The sequence below is a fragment of the Myotis davidii genome, unplaced genomic scaffold (assembly GCF_000327345.1).
Source record: "Myotis davidii unplaced genomic scaffold, ASM32734v1 scaffold796, whole genome shotgun sequence".
In the NCBI taxonomy this organism is placed as follows: domain Eukaryota; kingdom Metazoa; phylum Chordata; class Mammalia; order Chiroptera; family Vespertilionidae; genus Myotis; species Myotis davidii.
In genome coordinates, this window is record NW_006287809.1 from 439,233 (window position 1) to 457,091 (window position 17,859).

General features: G+C 52.8%; 1 protein-coding gene across 1 annotated transcript in view; it reads right to left on the reverse strand.

Annotated features, from left to right (window-relative positions):
• The window catches only part of CLASRP (CLK4-associating serine/arginine rich protein), a 24,815-nt gene extending 6,962 nt beyond the window's left edge, over positions 1-17,853 (reverse strand). Inside the window, exons 1-12 of the mRNA XM_015561213.1 lie at positions 17,667-17,853; positions 16,825-16,981; positions 9,187-9,284; positions 8,585-8,686; positions 8,314-8,393; positions 6,661-6,745; positions 5,322-5,470; positions 4,417-4,513; positions 2,793-2,871; positions 2,637-2,710; positions 1,494-1,535; positions 1-207 (exon numbers count right to left, since the gene is read on the reverse strand). Of these exons, the coding sequence (XP_015416699.1) occupies positions 1-207; positions 1,494-1,535; positions 2,637-2,710; positions 2,793-2,871; positions 4,417-4,513; positions 5,322-5,470; positions 6,661-6,745; positions 8,314-8,393; positions 8,585-8,686; positions 9,187-9,284; positions 16,825-16,923 (1,112 nt within the window). The 5' untranslated portion in view covers positions 16,924-16,981; positions 17,667-17,853. The remainder of the gene's footprint in view (positions 208-1,493; positions 1,536-2,636; positions 2,711-2,792; positions 2,872-4,416; positions 4,514-5,321; positions 5,471-6,660; positions 6,746-8,313; positions 8,394-8,584; positions 8,687-9,186; positions 9,285-16,824; positions 16,982-17,666) is intronic.
• Between the last annotated feature and the right edge of the window lie 6 nt (positions 17,854-17,859).

Genomic DNA, 17,859 nt, shown 5'->3' on the forward strand with positions numbered 1-17,859 from the left:
GCATTACGTCCCGGGGCAGGGCCGCCAGGCTGAGGGGGTGCGGGAGGCTTCCCTGTGGCAGCCCCTGATGCAGCTGCAGCTGCGGCTGCTGCCGCTGCCTCCTCATCGCTGCCCCCAAAACTGGTGATGAAGGTGATCTTCTCCTCACGGCCCGGAGTTGGGGAGCGGGAGCGGGAGCGAGACTCGGAGCTGGATTCCGAGGGCGACCTACAGAGGAGGGGCGGTGCTCAGTCATCAGGGCCCTCGAGCCTATCTGCCAGCAAAGGATTCGCACTGCAGAGCAACAGCAATGAGAACAGCGTGGGACCTGACACCCGCACCCATGAACAGCAGCCACAAGGGCTGTACAAGGATTTGATTCAGAACCAGGTAGCCTTTTCGAAAGAGCCAGGAAAGGGAGTGACAGAGAACTGTACTGATTTTGCATGGCTTTGAAAAAGGGAGGAGCAGATCTATGTATTTAACATGGAACGATTTCCCAATATATATGTTAAGTGTGGGGGGGGGAGCGGGGGGGCGGTTCTAAGACATTAAAGTATGGTACAATGCCAGATCTCTCAGCTAAAGGTGCCTCGCCTCACATATCCTCCCAAAAGCCCCTTGAACATGTCCCACCCACCCCATTCTCATGAGGGAATTAGGTCAGACTGAAGTCTGTCCACCCTCAAACCCCTTTCCCAACCAGTGCCACATCCAGGAGGACACATGGGCACAGACAGGCACACATGCCTATTAGTTCTCACTGCTTATTTCTGGGCATTGAAATTAAAGACATATTGGAATTTTAAGTTATACCTTTCTGCCATTTTTGGTCATCTTTAACACAAGACTCCATTGTGATTAAATCAGAAAATTAAAGAGGGTCCATATATAAAGAAAACAATTGGGAAAGCAGGCTAACATTTGGGGAGGGGATGGGAAGGGGCGGGGATTCAGCCCTGACCAGGTAGCTCAGTTGGTTGAAGCATTGTCCCTATACACCAAGTTTTATGAGTTTAATTCCCAGTCAAGGCACCTACAAGAAGCAACCAATAAATGCATAAATAATTGGAACAACATGGATACAGTCCTCTCTCTAAAATCAATAAATAAAATAAAGCCCTAGCCAGTTTGGCTCAGTGGATACAGGGTCAGCCCGTGGCCTCAAGGGTGCTAGATTCAATTCCGGTCAAGGGCACATGCCTGGGTAGCGATCCCCAGTAGGGGGCGTGCAGGAGGGAACCGATTGATGATTCTCTCTCATCATTGATTTCTATATCTCTCCCTCTCCCTTCCTCTCTGAAATCAAAATATATGTACATCTAAAATAAACAACATAACACAAAAATAAAAATAGATTCAGACTCACAGCTGACATCAGGTGCTAAAATGCCAAGAACACATCACCCAGTCTGTGAGCTCAGGGACCCTAACAGCATCCCGTACCTCTCCTCACCCTACCCCTCCATTAGGGTGTTAGCTGGCTGCTGTTCCCTGGGTCCCCAGGAACTCACCGTTTGTAGGGGTCGTAGGTGGGGCTGTCTCGGCGTGCATAGCTATGAAGAGAAGAATGAAGTAGGACAAAAGGGGGTTTTGGGATCTGAGCTGGCATGGAATTGGGCCCAAACCCTGGACTCGGGCATCCAAGGCCAGACACCGGGCCTTGAGAAGGAAGCTGTTGGCTAGGTCATGGGCCCTGCCCTGGATCCCTGTCTATCACTCCCTAGATCTGTCCAAAGCCTTAACCTTGACCCTACCCCCAAACAATGTTCCAGATGCATCCTGACCCCAACTAACAAGGACTTCAGTCCTGCTTGGCCTCCAGAACCTAGTCTGGAAGTGTCCCTCTTCCCACTCCATGCCCGGGTTCTGCTAAGTGGGTCCTGGCGTAACTAATGATGAGGGTAATAAAACTACAATTAACATGTCTTAAATGCCACTTGCCCAGGGTCACACATTCATAAATGAAAGCTGGGATTCCAACTCAGGCCTATGGCCCACGCTTGCCCCACGGTGATGATAACGATGGAAAGAATCCGTGTGACTCTCTAATGAACACTTTCCACACCATATAACAAACCCTGAACCCACAGCGGGTTGTTTAAGCCTCATAGCAACCCTCAATTACACTCCTTGAATACAGGACATGTGGCAAAAGGAGGTACGGGCTTGGCCCAGGGCTGCCAGGCCTAAGAGGCAGGGGCAGAAGGGCTCTCCACACACCAGTCTGCCTCACCCAAACCTGCTCAAGACCACAATGTGGGCACCGGCACAGCCCCTCTCCTGGGAGGTCACAGTACCCGTTTTCCGAAGGAGAAAACTAAGTTTGTGAGAGGAAGTCACTTGCCCAAGCTCTGACAGTGAGGAAGCAACCAAGCAGCCCCTGCCCCTCGCCTTTTCCAGCCATCCCTCACTGCCTCCCACTGGCTCCGAGATCCTGCCAGGGGCCCTGAGTGAGGAGAATGGCTGGCAGGGCAGGGGTCCACATATCCCTCAAGGCCATTCCTACCTCTAATCCTCCCCATTCACTGCCCCACTAGGACTCTCCACAGGCCACAAGCCTGCCCCCAAAGAGTCTTCTGAGCCCCAGCCCCCTCCCTAGAACCTGGAAAGACTGACACTGGCAGGGTGGGGACCCAGGGAAGAACCCGACCTACCTGGGTGGGCTGATCTTTCGGCCCCTCAGGCGCTTCTCCCGGAACTCCCTCCGCTGGCGCCGGGAGCGACGGCCCTGGAGTAGGGTAGGTACCAGGATGGTGAGGAGTGTGCCCTCCCTGAGACACATTCCTGCCCCCACCCGGCCCAGCCCTCACCGAGTACATGGCCTTCTCCTCCTCAAGGGCCTTGGCATGTTTGATGGCCTCTGCCTCCTCCTTGTCTTTCCGGAGCATCCTGCACAGAGGGATGAGGGTCACCAGGGAGGAGGGGGAAGGCCGCAGGCAGAGTCACTGCAGGAGGTGGGGGCCTCCATGCCATCCTGGGCCTCTCACTCATTCAGTGCTATTACTGAGCACTTACTGCATGCCAGGTGTTGTTTTAGGTGCTGGGGATTCAGTATTAAAAAAAGAGAAATAGAGAAATCCTCATCCTCATGGGCTTACATGCTGTGAAAAGACCCACAGAAATAAATCACATGACAGATTAGACGGTGAAAACCTTGATGGGAAAATAAATCATGAAAGGGGAAAGAAAGTGCTAGGAGCAGGTAGAAGCTGCAGCAGCTTCCAACAGTGGGGTCAGGGAAGCCACATAGAAAGTGACAGTTGGCCGTAACCTGTTTGGCTCAGTGGATGGAGCGTCGGCCTGCGGACTCAGGGGTCCCAGGTTCGATTCCGGTCAGGGGCATGTGCCTTGGTTGTGGGCACGTCCCCAGAGGGGGGTGTGCAGGAGGCAGCTGATGGATGTTTCTCTCTCATCAATGTTTCTGGCTCTCTGTCCCTCTCCCTTCCTCTCTGTAGAAGGATCAGTAGAATATATTTTTTAAAAAAAAGAAAGTGACATCTGAGGGCCTTGCCGGTTTGGCTCAGTGGATAGAGATTCGGCCCACAGAATGAAGGGTCCCAGGTTTGTTTCCAGTCAAGGTCATGTTCCTCGGTTGCAGGCTTGATTCCTGGCCCTGGTCAGGGCATGTAGGGAGCAACAAATTGATGTCTCTCTCTCACATTGATGTTTCTCTCTCTCTGTCTCTCCTCCTCCCTTCACTCTCTCTAAAAATCAATGGGAAAATGTCCTTGGGTGAGGATTAACCAAAAAAAAAAAAAAAAAAAAAAAAGGCAGCCGAGGAGAAATCTGGGGTAAGCTGCACAAATACCAGCGGAGCCAACTGCACAGAGTGGCCTGAAGGGCAGATGGGGCCCCAGGCACTTGAGGAGTAAGGAGGCCACGGAGGCTGGGCAGGGTTGGAGTGTGTGGGTAGATGGGCAAAGGATCAGACAGGTGAGACCTTGTGGCAGTGATGAGAGCAATGGTTGCTTCTGAGTGAAGTGGGAGCCACAGAGGGTTCTGGGTAAGAGGGGTTGTGTTCAAATTTAGGATTATTCAGATTCCAACTTACTGCCCTGGTTAGCTGGGACCATTCTATGTAATCTGCATGGGGTGTGGCACAGGGCAGAGGCTCAACCAGCCAAGCACTAGAGAATGACCCAGTGAACAAAGACGGTGCCACTAGAGGGTGCTGTCCACCAGGCCCAGGAACCCTGGGAGCTTCACTGGGGTCAGATCACCACAGGTCCGGTAGAGGTGGGGCTGGCCTTAATTTCTGCCCAGGTAACGCTGGGTCACAAGGGCCCAGCCCACAAGCTCAGAGACCTGTGTGTAAAGCCCTTAGTGCAGGGCCAGGCATACAAAATGCTCAGTAATGGGGTGGCTATTAGTATCGGAGGAACAACAGAAATACCACACCCAGAGTAGGAAGGGGTGTCAGCCATCAGGCCTCACCTGACGAAGTCACCATCAGCCATGCCATAGGTTGTAGCCTGTTTGTTGAGATCTGCCACCTGTTCCTGGTTCAGTTCATCCACGTCCACCTCCACGTCTGCACCAAGAGAAAGGCTGTCAGGGGCCAAAGCCGAAACAGAGGACAGGGGAGCCCACAAGACTGAAGGCCTCTGCAGGGCGGGAGCGAGTCAGGTCATCTCAGTGTCCCCAGGCCGGCACAGGGCTTGGCCAGAGGCAGGCACAATGAATGGTGGGGGTGGAGTGGGGGTGGGCAGGTGATGTAATGGATGGGAGCCCACATGAACATGAGCAGTGGGATGGATGAGCAAGACCTATGAAGGGAATGAGAGAAAAGTGAGGCGAGACTAGGGACCGCCTGAGGGTGGATGGAGACGGGTGTGGGTCACAGGCAATTAGGAGCCAGTGGGTGATACAGAAGTGGAAGTGGGATGGACACTTCCCATGAGCACTGTAATCTGGCTGAGTGAGAGCTGGGAGGAGGAGGAAGATGCTGGGTGTGGACCAATGGGTGCTGAGGTAGGGAAATGGCAGGGTGGGCATGAGGGGCGCCTCTGTAACTGGATGACCACTTGTTTTCCAGGAGAGAAAACGAAGGGGAGGGAGAGACAGAAGCTGACCCAAGTAGAAGAGAATGGAGCCAGAATCTAGGTGGGGACAGTGTCATAAAGCGGTGTCCTAAAATTGAGAAAGGGTTACAGAGAGAGAAGCTGGGAACAGCACAGAAGGCAGCGAGGGCGGCAGGAGGCTAGAGTGCCCTGGAGCAGGGTTGGCAGAGACGGGGCTTGTGAGCACAGGGTGCCCCACAGAGGGTGAGGGACAAGACACACACAAAAAAACGATGCCCAGGGACTGCGGGGAGGGGGAGGGCAGAGAGGGGACCCCACCGATGTCGGGGATGACCTCATCTTCGTCCGAGTTGCTCTCCTCCTCAGCTGGTGACTCCTCCTCCTCTGGCTTCTCTGCCACCTTCTCTACCTCGGCCACCGTGCTGTCCTCATAGGTGTAGCCAATGGACGCCTTCTTCTCCGCCAGCCTGGAAGCGGGGAGCCTGTAAGCCAGGGCAGCACCCCGGGGAGAGGACGCAGCACACCGAGCTCTCTGCACACGGGCCCTCACACAGGCCTCCCTCAGCCTGAAGCCCTCTGCACCCCCTCCCACCAGCTTCTCCCTCTCCGCCCAGGCCCAGGGCCAATGCCCATCTTCCAGGAAGACCTCCTCCGGGTGGGGTCAAGCCCCTGCCTGGCCCACGTGGGGTCATTACTGTCAGTGACAGACCAGTCTCCCTCCACCGGACTAGGAGACCTTACAGGGCAGGGCCGAGTTATTTTGGGTAACAATGTGGCCCACCTTTGTCCAGAACAGAACAGGGGCCTGGTGTATGTCTGCTGCTGAATTTAGTCAACATTCCCTGACACTTCCTAGTACCAGCCTCGTCCTGAAAGTGGGGTCATGCATAGGATTAGTCACATCCGTGAAAACACTTCAGGTGAAGGGAAGCAGCAAGCCTTCGGCTCACAAAGGGGAAGCCTCACAGGAGGGAAGGAGTCAGGGGTCCAGGACGGCTGTGGAGCAAGTGGGACTGCAGGGCCCTGGAGGAGGGGACAGCTATCCCTGGAGAACAGAGTGCAAAGGCAGAGGGAGACCAAGCACAGCCAGACCAGGGTGGAGAGAGAAGTGAGACTGCTGCTCTCCCAAGACGGCAGCTGGGGACCTCCCTGCTCCAGGGTAAGAATCCACCCCCCGCCTCCCAGCCTCCCAGCCACTCCTCAAGGGACACCGCCTTGAGAAGGCCCTCTGGAGTGACAATCAACTGCTGACTGCAAGCTGACTGCACAGCAGCACAGGACAAGCACAGTCCAAGCTCCATCTCTTACAGTCCCTGCCACTCCAGGCAGAGGGGGCTCCTGTCAGCCCCACCTCAGAGAGGAGCACCTCAGGACCCCGAGAGGGACGTCCTCACCGGCAGGATTCGCATCTCTCCATAGGGCCTGCTCTCCTAACTGCACCTCCCACTACTCCACAAGCTGAAAACATATTGTAGAAGTTTTGCAGAAAACCTTTCCCCTCCAGCTGCTGCCTTTGCTTTCTCTGAACATTTATCAAGTACCTACTGTGTGAACACTGTGCCCGGCACTGGGGAGATAAGGATGGATGAGACTGTGCCCTGGTGGGGTTCACAGTCCTCCTGCCTCCCCCAACCCCTCGGTGCCCCAACCCACTCACTTCTTCTTCTCGTCCTCACTGGGTCTCTGGAGGCCTCCGTACAGCTCGTCAATGTAGATCTGGTACAGGCACTGCTCCTCCGAGACTGCAGCAAGGCAAAAGGCGTGCGGGTCACTGGGTCTGGGGACACGAGGACTTCAGGAGCAGACACAGAATGCAGTGGGGGGAAGACGCAGGTACAACCCAACCCGGCCAGGAGCGGTCACTGATTTCTAGATAATCACAAACTGTGTGTGCTGGGGACGCAATTGCAGGGGGGCCCTGACTATTCCACTAACTCACCCTGTGACCCCAATCAAGGGACTTCACCACTTTGTGCCTCAGTTTCCTTTTCTGTAAAATGGGACCACCGGCAGACTGAGTGCTTGGTACTCTGGCACTGCTACTTTAACACAGTTAGGGAGGCGTCTGGCTGGAACCTTCTGAACTATAAACTTATCCTGAATACTGGACGTCACATGGACCTCACAGCCTCTCCACTGTGTTCAATTTAAACTAAGTTTAGCCTGGATGGTGTTGCTCAATGTTTAGAGCGTCAGCTCATGCACCAAAGGGTCGCAGGTTCTATTCCTGGCCCTGATTGGGGTGCGTGCAGGAGGCAACCAATGGATGTGTCTCTCTCACATCGACATTTCTCTCTCTTCCCCTCCCTCCCTTCCTTCCTACCACTCACTCTAAAAATCAATGGAAAAAATATTCTCCAGTGAGGATTAACAAAACAAAAAAACCAAGTATGGTTTAGAGCAGCCGTGGGCAAACTACAGCCCGCAGGCCATATCCGGCCCGTTTGAAATGAATAAAACTAAAAAAAAAAAAAAAAAAGATCGTACCCTTTTATGTAATGATGTTTACTTTGAATTTATATTCGTTCACACAAGCTCTCCATCCATGCTTTTGTTCCGGCCCTCCGGTCCAGTTTAAGAACCCATTGTGGCCTCGAGTCAAAAAGTTTGCCCACCCCTGGTTCAGAGCCATCAGGGCTCTCGTTCACCCGCAGGAGGCCAGTTAGAGTGTAAAGCTGACCCTCAGGGAGCAGTGGTGGTTACAGGTAGGTGAGCACTGTGGCTCCATGGACAACTCCTGACCCACATGGTCCTTGTCTAAAATGGGGCATCACCACTACCTTGCTGGGTGGGTGTGCAGATGTAATGAGATTTTTAAAAAGCCCAAGTTGGCCTCGGTCCAAACCTCCCTAGGTAAGCCAAGAGCCGGGAAGTCTCCCTGAGCCTCCATTTTCTCTGGAAGGCAACAGTGATTGCTTGGAGAACAACAGTGGACATATCTGAACACTTGGCAAACTGGCACACTCAGCCTAAATAATTGTTCAAAACAGGAGCCATTTCCTCTTTAGAGCTCACATTCTGACCCATGTAGGCAGGGAAAATAAACACACAGGGGAAAACAATGTGTTACTGCAACTTTCCCCAAGTTTTTTTTAGGAAAAAAGACCAGAGAGTCAGAGGGCCAGGGATGTAGAAGTGACCTTGGCAGGGTCGTCTAGCTCAACAGACACCTGTACCGAGTCAAGAGAAGGAGGCCCGGAGAGGGACGGAGCTGGGACCAAAACTAGGGAGGAACCTTTCTTCCCAAGCTTGTCTAGGTCCTCCAGTCTCCAGGGCCCCCAAACCACCGCCCCACACCCAGGTCACTCACTGCCAGCGAAGTCGTTCTGCACCAGGCCCCGGTAGCGCTCGTAGTTACATTTCCGCTCATCCGACTCCTGTTCTGGGGAGCTTTGGCGGAAGTCAAGGCTTTGAGATCAGAGGGAGAAGGCAGATCCCACCCCAAGCCAGCAAGAGGGGGTACGAGGGGCTTGGCTCAGGCTGGGGGACCGGGAAGGGGGCAGGCAGGCAAGGACTTGGGAAAGAAGAGGTGCTGCTGGGTCAGACTCCCTGGCTGGCCCCCCCTTGGGGAGACAGCTTACATGGTGGTGAGCAGCGGGGGGGTGTAGTCAGGGATGTGGTCCAGGTGGGCACGGACATCAAAACGGTCAATCATGTTGTTGGTGTCCCCCTGCCAGGGCATCCTGAAGTGGGAAGCAGGGAGCAAGGAGCTTAGGGTCCCCGCTGCCTCGGACACAATGTACCTATTCCCTGCCACCTGAAGCCTGGGAGCTGGCCCTCGGTCTTCTCTATCTCCTCTCCTCTCGGGCCCTGTGGTACAAACCTGCCTGAATAGGGGCCTGAGTACAGCACCACAGAAACGGGCTCTTTTCCTCAGAACCTGAACCAGATCCTAGGGGCCACCTGCCAAGCCTGTCACCCAAACATCTCCCCTGGCCACCTACTCCCTGCTTCAATTCAGCCTCTGACCCTAGCCCTGGTCCCACCAATTCCCCTCTAAGTCCTTCAACCACTACACCCTAGGGCCTCCATCCTCACTCACTGGCTCTCCTTAGCTGGTGACTAACACCTTCCCATGCAGGTCAAGCCTTACTTGCCTGAGTCCCCAAAGGTCTGTCCATACCCCAGGTCCCCCGTGACCCTTGGTCACAGATATTACCTGGCCCCTTAAACTCAGTCTTACATGTTAACGGGGCTCTCTGCGGCCAGGGCGACTGCAGAATCCAGGTGGACCTTGCAAGCTCTGCCATGCACCTGCAGGAACTGGGCCGGGTCCTTCTTCTGCAGGACAGACAGGACGGAGGTTATCTCCCAACTGAGCTCCAGACCTCACTACCCTCCACACAACCAGTGCAGCAGCGAGCTCACCTCTGCCAAGCGGGCCATATCTCAGAGGTGAACTAACCAGTACAGGGGTGCCAGCACCAGCAGGGGCCACTCAACCTCTGGGGAACAAGGGGTCTCCCCTCAAGGTGGGGGCAAGAGGCTCTGAGCTCCATCTAGTCCAATCTTCTGCACGGTCAGTACCAAGACCTCCCTCCCTAAAGCATTACCCCCCAACTCCTCACCCCCGCCCGGGGTATTCAGAACCAGGGGTGAGCCCTTTGGCCTGGATCAGCTCACACCAGGCACATGAAGATGCTCAATGTCAGTCATCAGGGACATACTCATCAGAACCACGAGATACCACTCCACGCTCACTAGGGCGGCTGACATGGAAAGGACGGACAACACGAGTACTGGCAAGAATGTGGAGAAATTAGGTTCTTCAAATAGTTAAACAAAGAATGACCGTGTGACCCAACAATTCCATTCCTAGGTCGATAGCCAAAAGAACCTAGAACAGATACTCAAATGCTTGTATATAAATGTTCATAACAGCACCATCCCCATAGCCAGGAGGCGGAAACAATCCAAACGGCCGCCCACAGACGACGGGCTGAGAGATGACAGTACAGATACAACGGGGTACGTCCAGACAATGGAATATTGTTTGGCAATAACAAGGAAGGAAGCAGCATTCCACACTATGACAAGGGTGAGCCTTGAGGACACTATGGTAGGGGAAAGAAGTCAGGCACTAAAGGATGATCCCATTTATGCGAACTGTCCAGAATAGGCAAAGCCAGAGACAGAGCGCAGACCAGTGGTTACCCAGGGCTGGGAAGTTTGGGGTGGGGAAGGGGGATGACTGATTGCTGATGGGTACAGGGTTTCTTTTCAAGGTCATGAAATTTTCTAAAATTAATTGTGGTGATGGTTGCACAACCATGTGAATATACTGAAAACCACTGAAATGTTCACTTGAAATGAGTGAATTGTGTGGTATGTGAATTATATCTTCAAAAAGCTGTTTTTTTTAAAAAAGTTACCAAGATAGAGGAGACTATCCCTGAGGCTACGTACGCCCCTCAGGTGCTCGTGTGGGGGTACGCCCCTCAGGTGCTCGTGTGGGGATCACAATTCCAAGGCACCGTAATTGTCAGGAAAGGAGACAGTCTAGCAGCAGCAGTTGCACCACTGCGCATCCCCTGTGATGGGCCCCGGCTGCGCTCAGCTGTCTGCCACACCAGAGGCCCCAGGGGAGCCCTGGGAAGGCTGCTGTGATAGCCACTAATCCTTGCCGAGCTGCCCAAGCACCCAACCCCTGCCCACAGCTCCATCACCATTCCTTCCCTGCTCCAGCCAGCATCTCCTCTCGCTGGGACCAGGTAGCAGCCCCTCTAGAACCCCCTATGGCCACCCACACCCTCTGCAGTCCATTCTCTACAGAGTGGCCAGGGGGCTCTGTGAAAACCTTAGTCCCTCTGCTTAGAGCCCTTGCACGCTCTCCCCCGGCTCTGCTCCAGGCAGCCCGGCCTGCACCACTCCTTGAACATCCAGGCTTGCCCATGCTCCACTCAGGACCTCAGCGCGTGCTCTGCTCTCGACCTGCCATGTTCTTGTGCATAACACCTCTTTGCTTCTAGACGCCCCCGTCTCAACTTTATCGAAACAGCTCGCCTCACAACCCCTCATTTCCTCTATCTCCTTGACCCCACTGTTTGCTTCGGAGCACCTACCACCACTCGACTTCGCACCTCACATTCACTGGTCACCTGTCTCTCGCACTGAAACATCACTCCCCCCGGGCAGGGATCTCTGTGTTGTTCGGTCATATACTCAGTGGCTACAACAGGCCTAGTCCTCAGCAGGGGCTCAGGAACACTCCTCACTGACAGATAAGGAGACTAAGCCCCTCCAGGAAAAACCATCAGCATCAAGTTTCCAAGATCCTGCACTCCCTCACGGCCTCCATCTCCCACCCGAACCCCGGCCAGCGGATGAGCAGGACACCTTCCACTACAAGGAGCTGAGGAGCCACAGCTGGTATCAGGCCACTATCTATGCTGCACCTACTGAGACCCAGGTGCGGGGCCCTTATTGTCCTCATTTCACACCCAGAAGCTGAGGGGTGATATGCCCAAGGCCACAGGGGCTGTCAGAGGTGGTGCTGCTAGAATTCAACCCCTCACTTGCCCCTCACCTGTCTCCTTCAGTTTCTCCTCTCAGACCACACGGCTCCTCAGGCTCCTCAGCCCCATGACAGCCCCTGGCCAAGTCTAAGGCCAAGACATCCCTCACATGCTCCAGGCCAAAGGCCCAGTTCCCAACAGCCAAGACTCACAGGACATTGTTTCCAGGATGGGCTTTGGCAGATACAGGAAAACCACTGGCAGTGTAGGCACAGTAAGGAAAAGGCTTTGGGCTGAATTGTAACTCCCGAGTCCAGAGCCCGGCTGTTGGAATATTCTGGAAAAATCAACCAACCATACCAAAAGCCAGGCATTGATCTGTTTCATGTACATTTTCTCCAAGTTCTCAACCATGGGAGAAATGTACTACTCTTGGCCCCATGTTCCAGGTTAGGAAACAGGCTCCGACAGTAAAATCCACTTGCCTAAGATCACATTAGTAATAAGCTAACTAGAATTTGAACCCAAATGGGTTGACATAAATTTACTGTCTTAAGGACTTCTAAGTGTACAGTATAACAGCATTCACTACATACACCTTGTTGTGCAACATATCTCCGCAACTTTTTCATCCTGCAAAACTGACACTCCATACCCACTGAATAACTCTCCATTTCCAGTCCCCCCAGCCCCTGGTAACTACCATTCTATTTACTCTAAGGGTTTGACTGCTCTAGGTACCTCATATATGTGGGATCTTGCAGTATTTGTCTTTTTGTGACTGGCTGATTTCACTAGGCATAATGTCCTCATGTTTCCTCCATGCTGTAGCATGTGACAGGACTTCCTTCCTTTTTAAGGCTGAATAATATTCCATTGTACTTATATACATTTTCTTTATCCATTCATCAGCAGATGGACATTGAGGTTATTTCCACATCTTGACTATGGTGAATAATACTGCAATAAACATGATGTACAAATATCTCTTTAAACCTAAAATCCACCCTGGCCAGGTGGCTCAGTTGGAACATTGTCCTGTACACCAAAAGCTTGCAGGATTGATTCACAGTCAGGGCACATACCCAGGTTGTGGATTTGATTCCCGGTCGGGGCACATACACGAGGCAACTGATTTTTAAAAAAATATTTTTATTGATTTCAGAGAAGAAAGAAGAGGGACAAAAAGATAGAAACATCGATGAGAGAGAATCATTGATCGCTGCTTCTGCACATCCCCCTACTAGGGACCAAATCCACAATCCGAGCACGGCCCCTTGACCGGAATGGAACCCAGGACCCTTCAGTCTGCAGGCCAACGCTCTACCCACTGAGCCAAACCAGCCAGGGCATGGAGGCAACTTCTCCCCCATTTCCTCTCTCTCTAAAAATAAAAAAAAAATATATCCTCAGGTGAGGATAAAAAATACAGATACAGACATAGACATAGACATAGACATACATAGACATAGACATAGACCTAAAATCCATTAACCCTCAACTATTTTGCGACCAGGATCAGATGGGATCAGAAGAGTTCGTTCATGAAGTTTTTCATTCATTCATTCATTCATTCATTCAACTGTTAAGCAAGCAACTATGTGTAGACCCTGTGATGCCCTCACTGCTCACAAGTCTAGACTCATGCTGCAGTGATGACCTGGAGTGGGGAGTCCAGGGGGAATGCCTCACTCAGCCAGGGGCTTTCTGGAGGAGACACCTGAGTCAAGATTTGTTTGTTTCCCACTTTCATATCTTCAGGGAATTGTTCCTTTATGCAAACCACTGATTAAAGAAGAGAGTTGACAAGGACAAGATCAAGAATAGAATCAATGTCTGCTAGGGAGAGAGAGGATGCACCAAGGACCAAATGGAGGCAGAGAAGCCACCTCTGTCAGGACACATCTCTGGCCTGCCACAATATACCCCAGCTTCTTCAAAACTCGCCCACAGCCGCCTCTCTCAGCACAAGAATGAGATAATAGACTGTGCAAGCCGCCCATCCCCTCCTCAAAGCAGCCATCAGCAACTGCCCAGCCACTGCCACAGTCCACAGCTTGGTGCCTTGGATTGGAATGCTGAACACGTTCATGTATGGGGACAATGACAGCTTGTACAGGCCTGCACCACAAAGCACCCGTCACTGTTCTTGTTCTTGATGCTTTTCCCAGTCAACCCCTGTGAGAGGGGCTGATCATCACCACTGTCCCAAGGGGAAAATGAAGCTGAGGGAGCTCCCCGCTAACCGGGAGAGCCTGCAGTCCCAGGCCTTCAGAGTGACCCAACTCCAGCCCTCTTTTGTCTACACCAGGGGTCGGCAAACTCATTAGTCAACAGAGCCAAATTATCAACAGTACAACGACTGAAATTTCTTTTGAGAGCCAAATTTTTTAAACTTAAACTATATAGGTAGGTACATTGTTATTAACTTCATTAGGGTACTCCTAAGGCTTAGGAAGAGCCACACTCAAGAGGCCAAAGAGCCGCATGTGGCTCGCGAGCCGCAGTTTGGCGACCACGGGTCTACACCATCGACCTGGATGCAAATTCCAGCTCTGCCTGGTAATAGTAAGTTCAGTAACAAGAGCTAGCACTGACTGAGCAAGCTGCCCTGAGCAAGCCCACGCTCGGTGGTCTATGTGCTCAATCTCACCAAATACTCCAATGGCCCTGTGTGGGAACTGCTCTTATCCCCATTTGTGGCACACCACTAAGTGGCAAACAATCCATCCCCCTTCTCCAACAGTAATAGGACTCCTAATATATCTGGCGCAAGGCCACCCAGAATAAAGTCTATACCTCTTAGCCTGGTGGGTGGGATGAAGACATACATGATGGCCAGAGCTTCAGCAGCACTCTTAGACCTTGACACAATACTGGGAAGAGAAGTCATGTACAGCTAAACAACAAAATGGTCCCTGAGCAGAACTGGGTACCACCGGGCATCTATGTGGAAAAGGAAATAATTTTTTTTGTTTAAGCCACTGATGTTTTAGGTCTCTATTATTCACAGCCAAACCTGATTCTACATGTTATATCACTTCACATGTAGAAGAGGCAACCAGGCTATCTCTCTTTTCTTCTCCCTTCTTGTCTAAATCAATATATTTTTTATATTTTTACTGATTTCAGAGAGGAAGAAAAATGGAAAGACTGAAACATCAATGATGAGACAGAATCAGTGATTGGCTGCCTCCTGCAGGCCCCACACTGGGGATCGAGCCCGAAACCCAGACATATGCCCCGACCGGGAATCGAGCCATGACCTCCTGGTTCATGTCGATGCTCAACCACTGAGCCACGCCGGCCGGGCATCATTCTTGAGCACTAGCTATGCTCCTGGGCCACTGCTGGGGCCTCAACTTAGCACCACACGCCAGTCCCTGCCCTGTGGTCATGCTATAGCTCTGACGCCACCAGAGATGGACGCTCCCTTCAGCCCGGTGGTGCATTTGTGGGTCACAGAAGGCAAGTGAGGAGCACCCAGAGATTCCTCTCTTAGGGTAACAGCCTCTACTTCACCGGTGACTTTGGGGATTCAAAAAATCATGTATCTAAAGCTCTTCTCACATAGCCTAGTGCCTGAGAAGGATCAATTAAAATGGTAAATGCTATTGTTATATTGTTTTAGTTCATCTATTCTTTCAAACCGTATTTGTTGGGCCCAAGCTTGGGATGCAAAAATGACCCAAATACACCTCGTCCCTAATCTTACAGAGCTGGATGTGTGTGTTAAATTCCACAAAGGGGAAGGACAGGGAGCTGTGACAGCACTTATCGGGACCTCTGACTGAGTGAGGGGATGAGGGAAGACTGCCCTACAGGTTGAGATGTGACAGACGAGCAGGAGTAAATCAGGTATAGGAAGAGTTCATGAAAGGCCTGTGGCCGGAAAGGGCTATATAATTCTGGGAGGTAAACTTATAGTCTTTTTTTAAATACATTTTTATTGATTTCAGAGAGGAAGGGAGAGGGAGAGAGAGATAGAAACATCAATGATGACAGAGAATCAGTGATTGGCTGACTCCTGCAAGCCCCACACTGGGAATCGAGCCTGCAACCCAGGCATGTGCCCTTGACAGGAATCGAACCCGGGACCCTTCAGTCCGCAGGCCAACGCTCTATCCACTGAGCCAAACCAGCTAGGGCAACTTATACTCTTTATACATCTTTTGTGTTAGAGATGGTCACCTAGGTAGTGAGGAGGCCAGATGGCTTGAGCAAAGAAATGAGGCAGAACAGGTGGTGTGAGTCTGAAAAGAGGCAAAAGCCAAACCAGCAGAGCCTTGAAGGCCGTGTTGAGGAGCCTGGATTTTCTCTCAAGGGCACTAGGAAGCCACAAAGGAGTTCTGAGCAAGGGAGGGACAGGGTCAGCTTTGTGCTTTAGAAAGACCTCTCTGAACCCTCTGAAGAGGGTAGATGGATGGAGCACGACTAAAGGCCAGGAGACCAAGGAGGGGGCTGGGCAGTGATACAGTAGCACTAGAAACGTCTATATAAATATCATACAATTGGAACACTAACCCTAGGACATAAGTGCCATTTTAAACTGGGGTCTCCATGACAAGCAGGCATTAAATAGGTGAGGGGAGGCAATACAGGCACAATGTGTGGGAGCAGAGATGCAAAAAGGGACATTGGAGCTACCCAAGACTGAAGCTGAGAGACGGGCAGAGGACAGGCCAGAAGGACCTTTTAGGTCATGGAATAGTGTTTGGTTCTCTCCCCAAAAGTGCAGCATTGCCCTAACCGGTTTGGCTCAGTGGATAGAGCGTCAGCCTGCGGACTGAGGGGTCCCAGGTTCGATTCCAGTCAAGGGCATGCACCTTGGTTGCCGGCTGGATCCCCAGTGGGGGGGTGTGCAGGAGGCAGCTGATCAGTGTTTCTCTCTCATTGATGTTTCTAACTCTCTATCCTTCTCTCTGTAAAAAAATCAATAAAACATACTTAAAAAAAAAGTGAAGCATTAACGCATCAAACAGGAGAGGGAAGTGGTCAGAGTTCACCTAATGAATGTTGATGGCACACCTGCGGCGTGCCATGCCTACCTCAAGAATGGCTGAGCCCCGGACACTGCGAATAGAGCAGTAAGCAAGACAAGCAACATTCCGCAGGTGGCCAGTCTCATATCTGGACTGGGCCGCGTGTCACAAAGACCTTCCTTCTCCCTGCTAACACCAGCTCTGTGCTCTGAGGCCACACCAACCGCCACGGTACGCGCTCACACACAGAATGCCACGGGGTTTTAGCACTGATTCTGCCGAAGAAATGGCTGAAGAGGAAACGGAGCCCATATTTTACCAGGATGACCAGGGCCCCACCCTCGCAGGGAGCTCCCACCCCGGATTAAAGGTCAGTTTACTCACAATCTTTTCATAGTACTCCCTCCGCCGCTCCGCCCTCTTCTTGTAATCGACCATCATGCCTCGCAGCTTCCGCTCATGCTTCCGCGCCTCGTGCCACATGGTGGCGAGGCCAAGCCTGAGGCCTTAACCTGGGGGATGAGGCGAGGGGTCAGATGGACTGTAGAAAACATGCGGGCAGAGTCGAAGTCACCTACAAGTTGGTGACAGAGCCCATCCCACATGCCGGCTTCAGGGAGAGGAAGCGAGGCTGCAGAACCGTGTAGCAGATGCTCAGGCGTACCCCTGACCACCCTGATCCAGCTGCCTGGACATCCTGCAAACCCCCAGCTGATTCTGGAGTGAGCACCCACCTCCGGAGCTGAAGTCGAGAATGAACGGTTTGGGAATGGAAGGAGCGAGTGTAGGAAGCAAGCTCCGGAGGCAGACACCAAGCAGCTGGGAGGGGAGCTCAAGGGGAAGGGAAGAAAAGAAGGCAAGAGGAAATGGCTCCCACCAGAAGCCATCCGTGATGGGTATGGGCTGTAGGGGGATGAAAATGAAGGCAGGTGGAGGAAAAGGACATTGGTAAGGAGGTGGGGGTCGAGGGCAGGTGAAGGGCACGGATGGAAGACGAGGCTTGGAGGAGGAGGAACTTGGGGGCGTGCTATCTTTCCTTACAGCAGGGCTGAGGTCTAAGGGGATAGGGACGGGGGAGGGGAGTAGAGGCGGAACAGGCAGTTGGGAAGGAGTGGGTTCAGTTTAGGGACAAGGCTCCTGGGCAGGGGCGGAGCCCGAAGATTTGCAAAGGGCTCCAAGACCCCATTTACCCATCTAGTCCCTGAGGGCTCGGGCTGTTTTCTTACTTTGACAAGGGGGCGGGACCTGGGCCCGTGGCGGGGTCGGCGCGGGGAGTTCCGGCCCACGGCAGAGGCAGCGGCGCGGCCTGCGGCCCGGCAGGCCGGAGGAGGTGCGGGTGTGAGGCCCTCGGGGCCGGGGCCGAGCAGAAGTTCACAGCAGCCCGGGGAGGGGCGGAGGCAAGGGGGGAGCTGGGCTGAC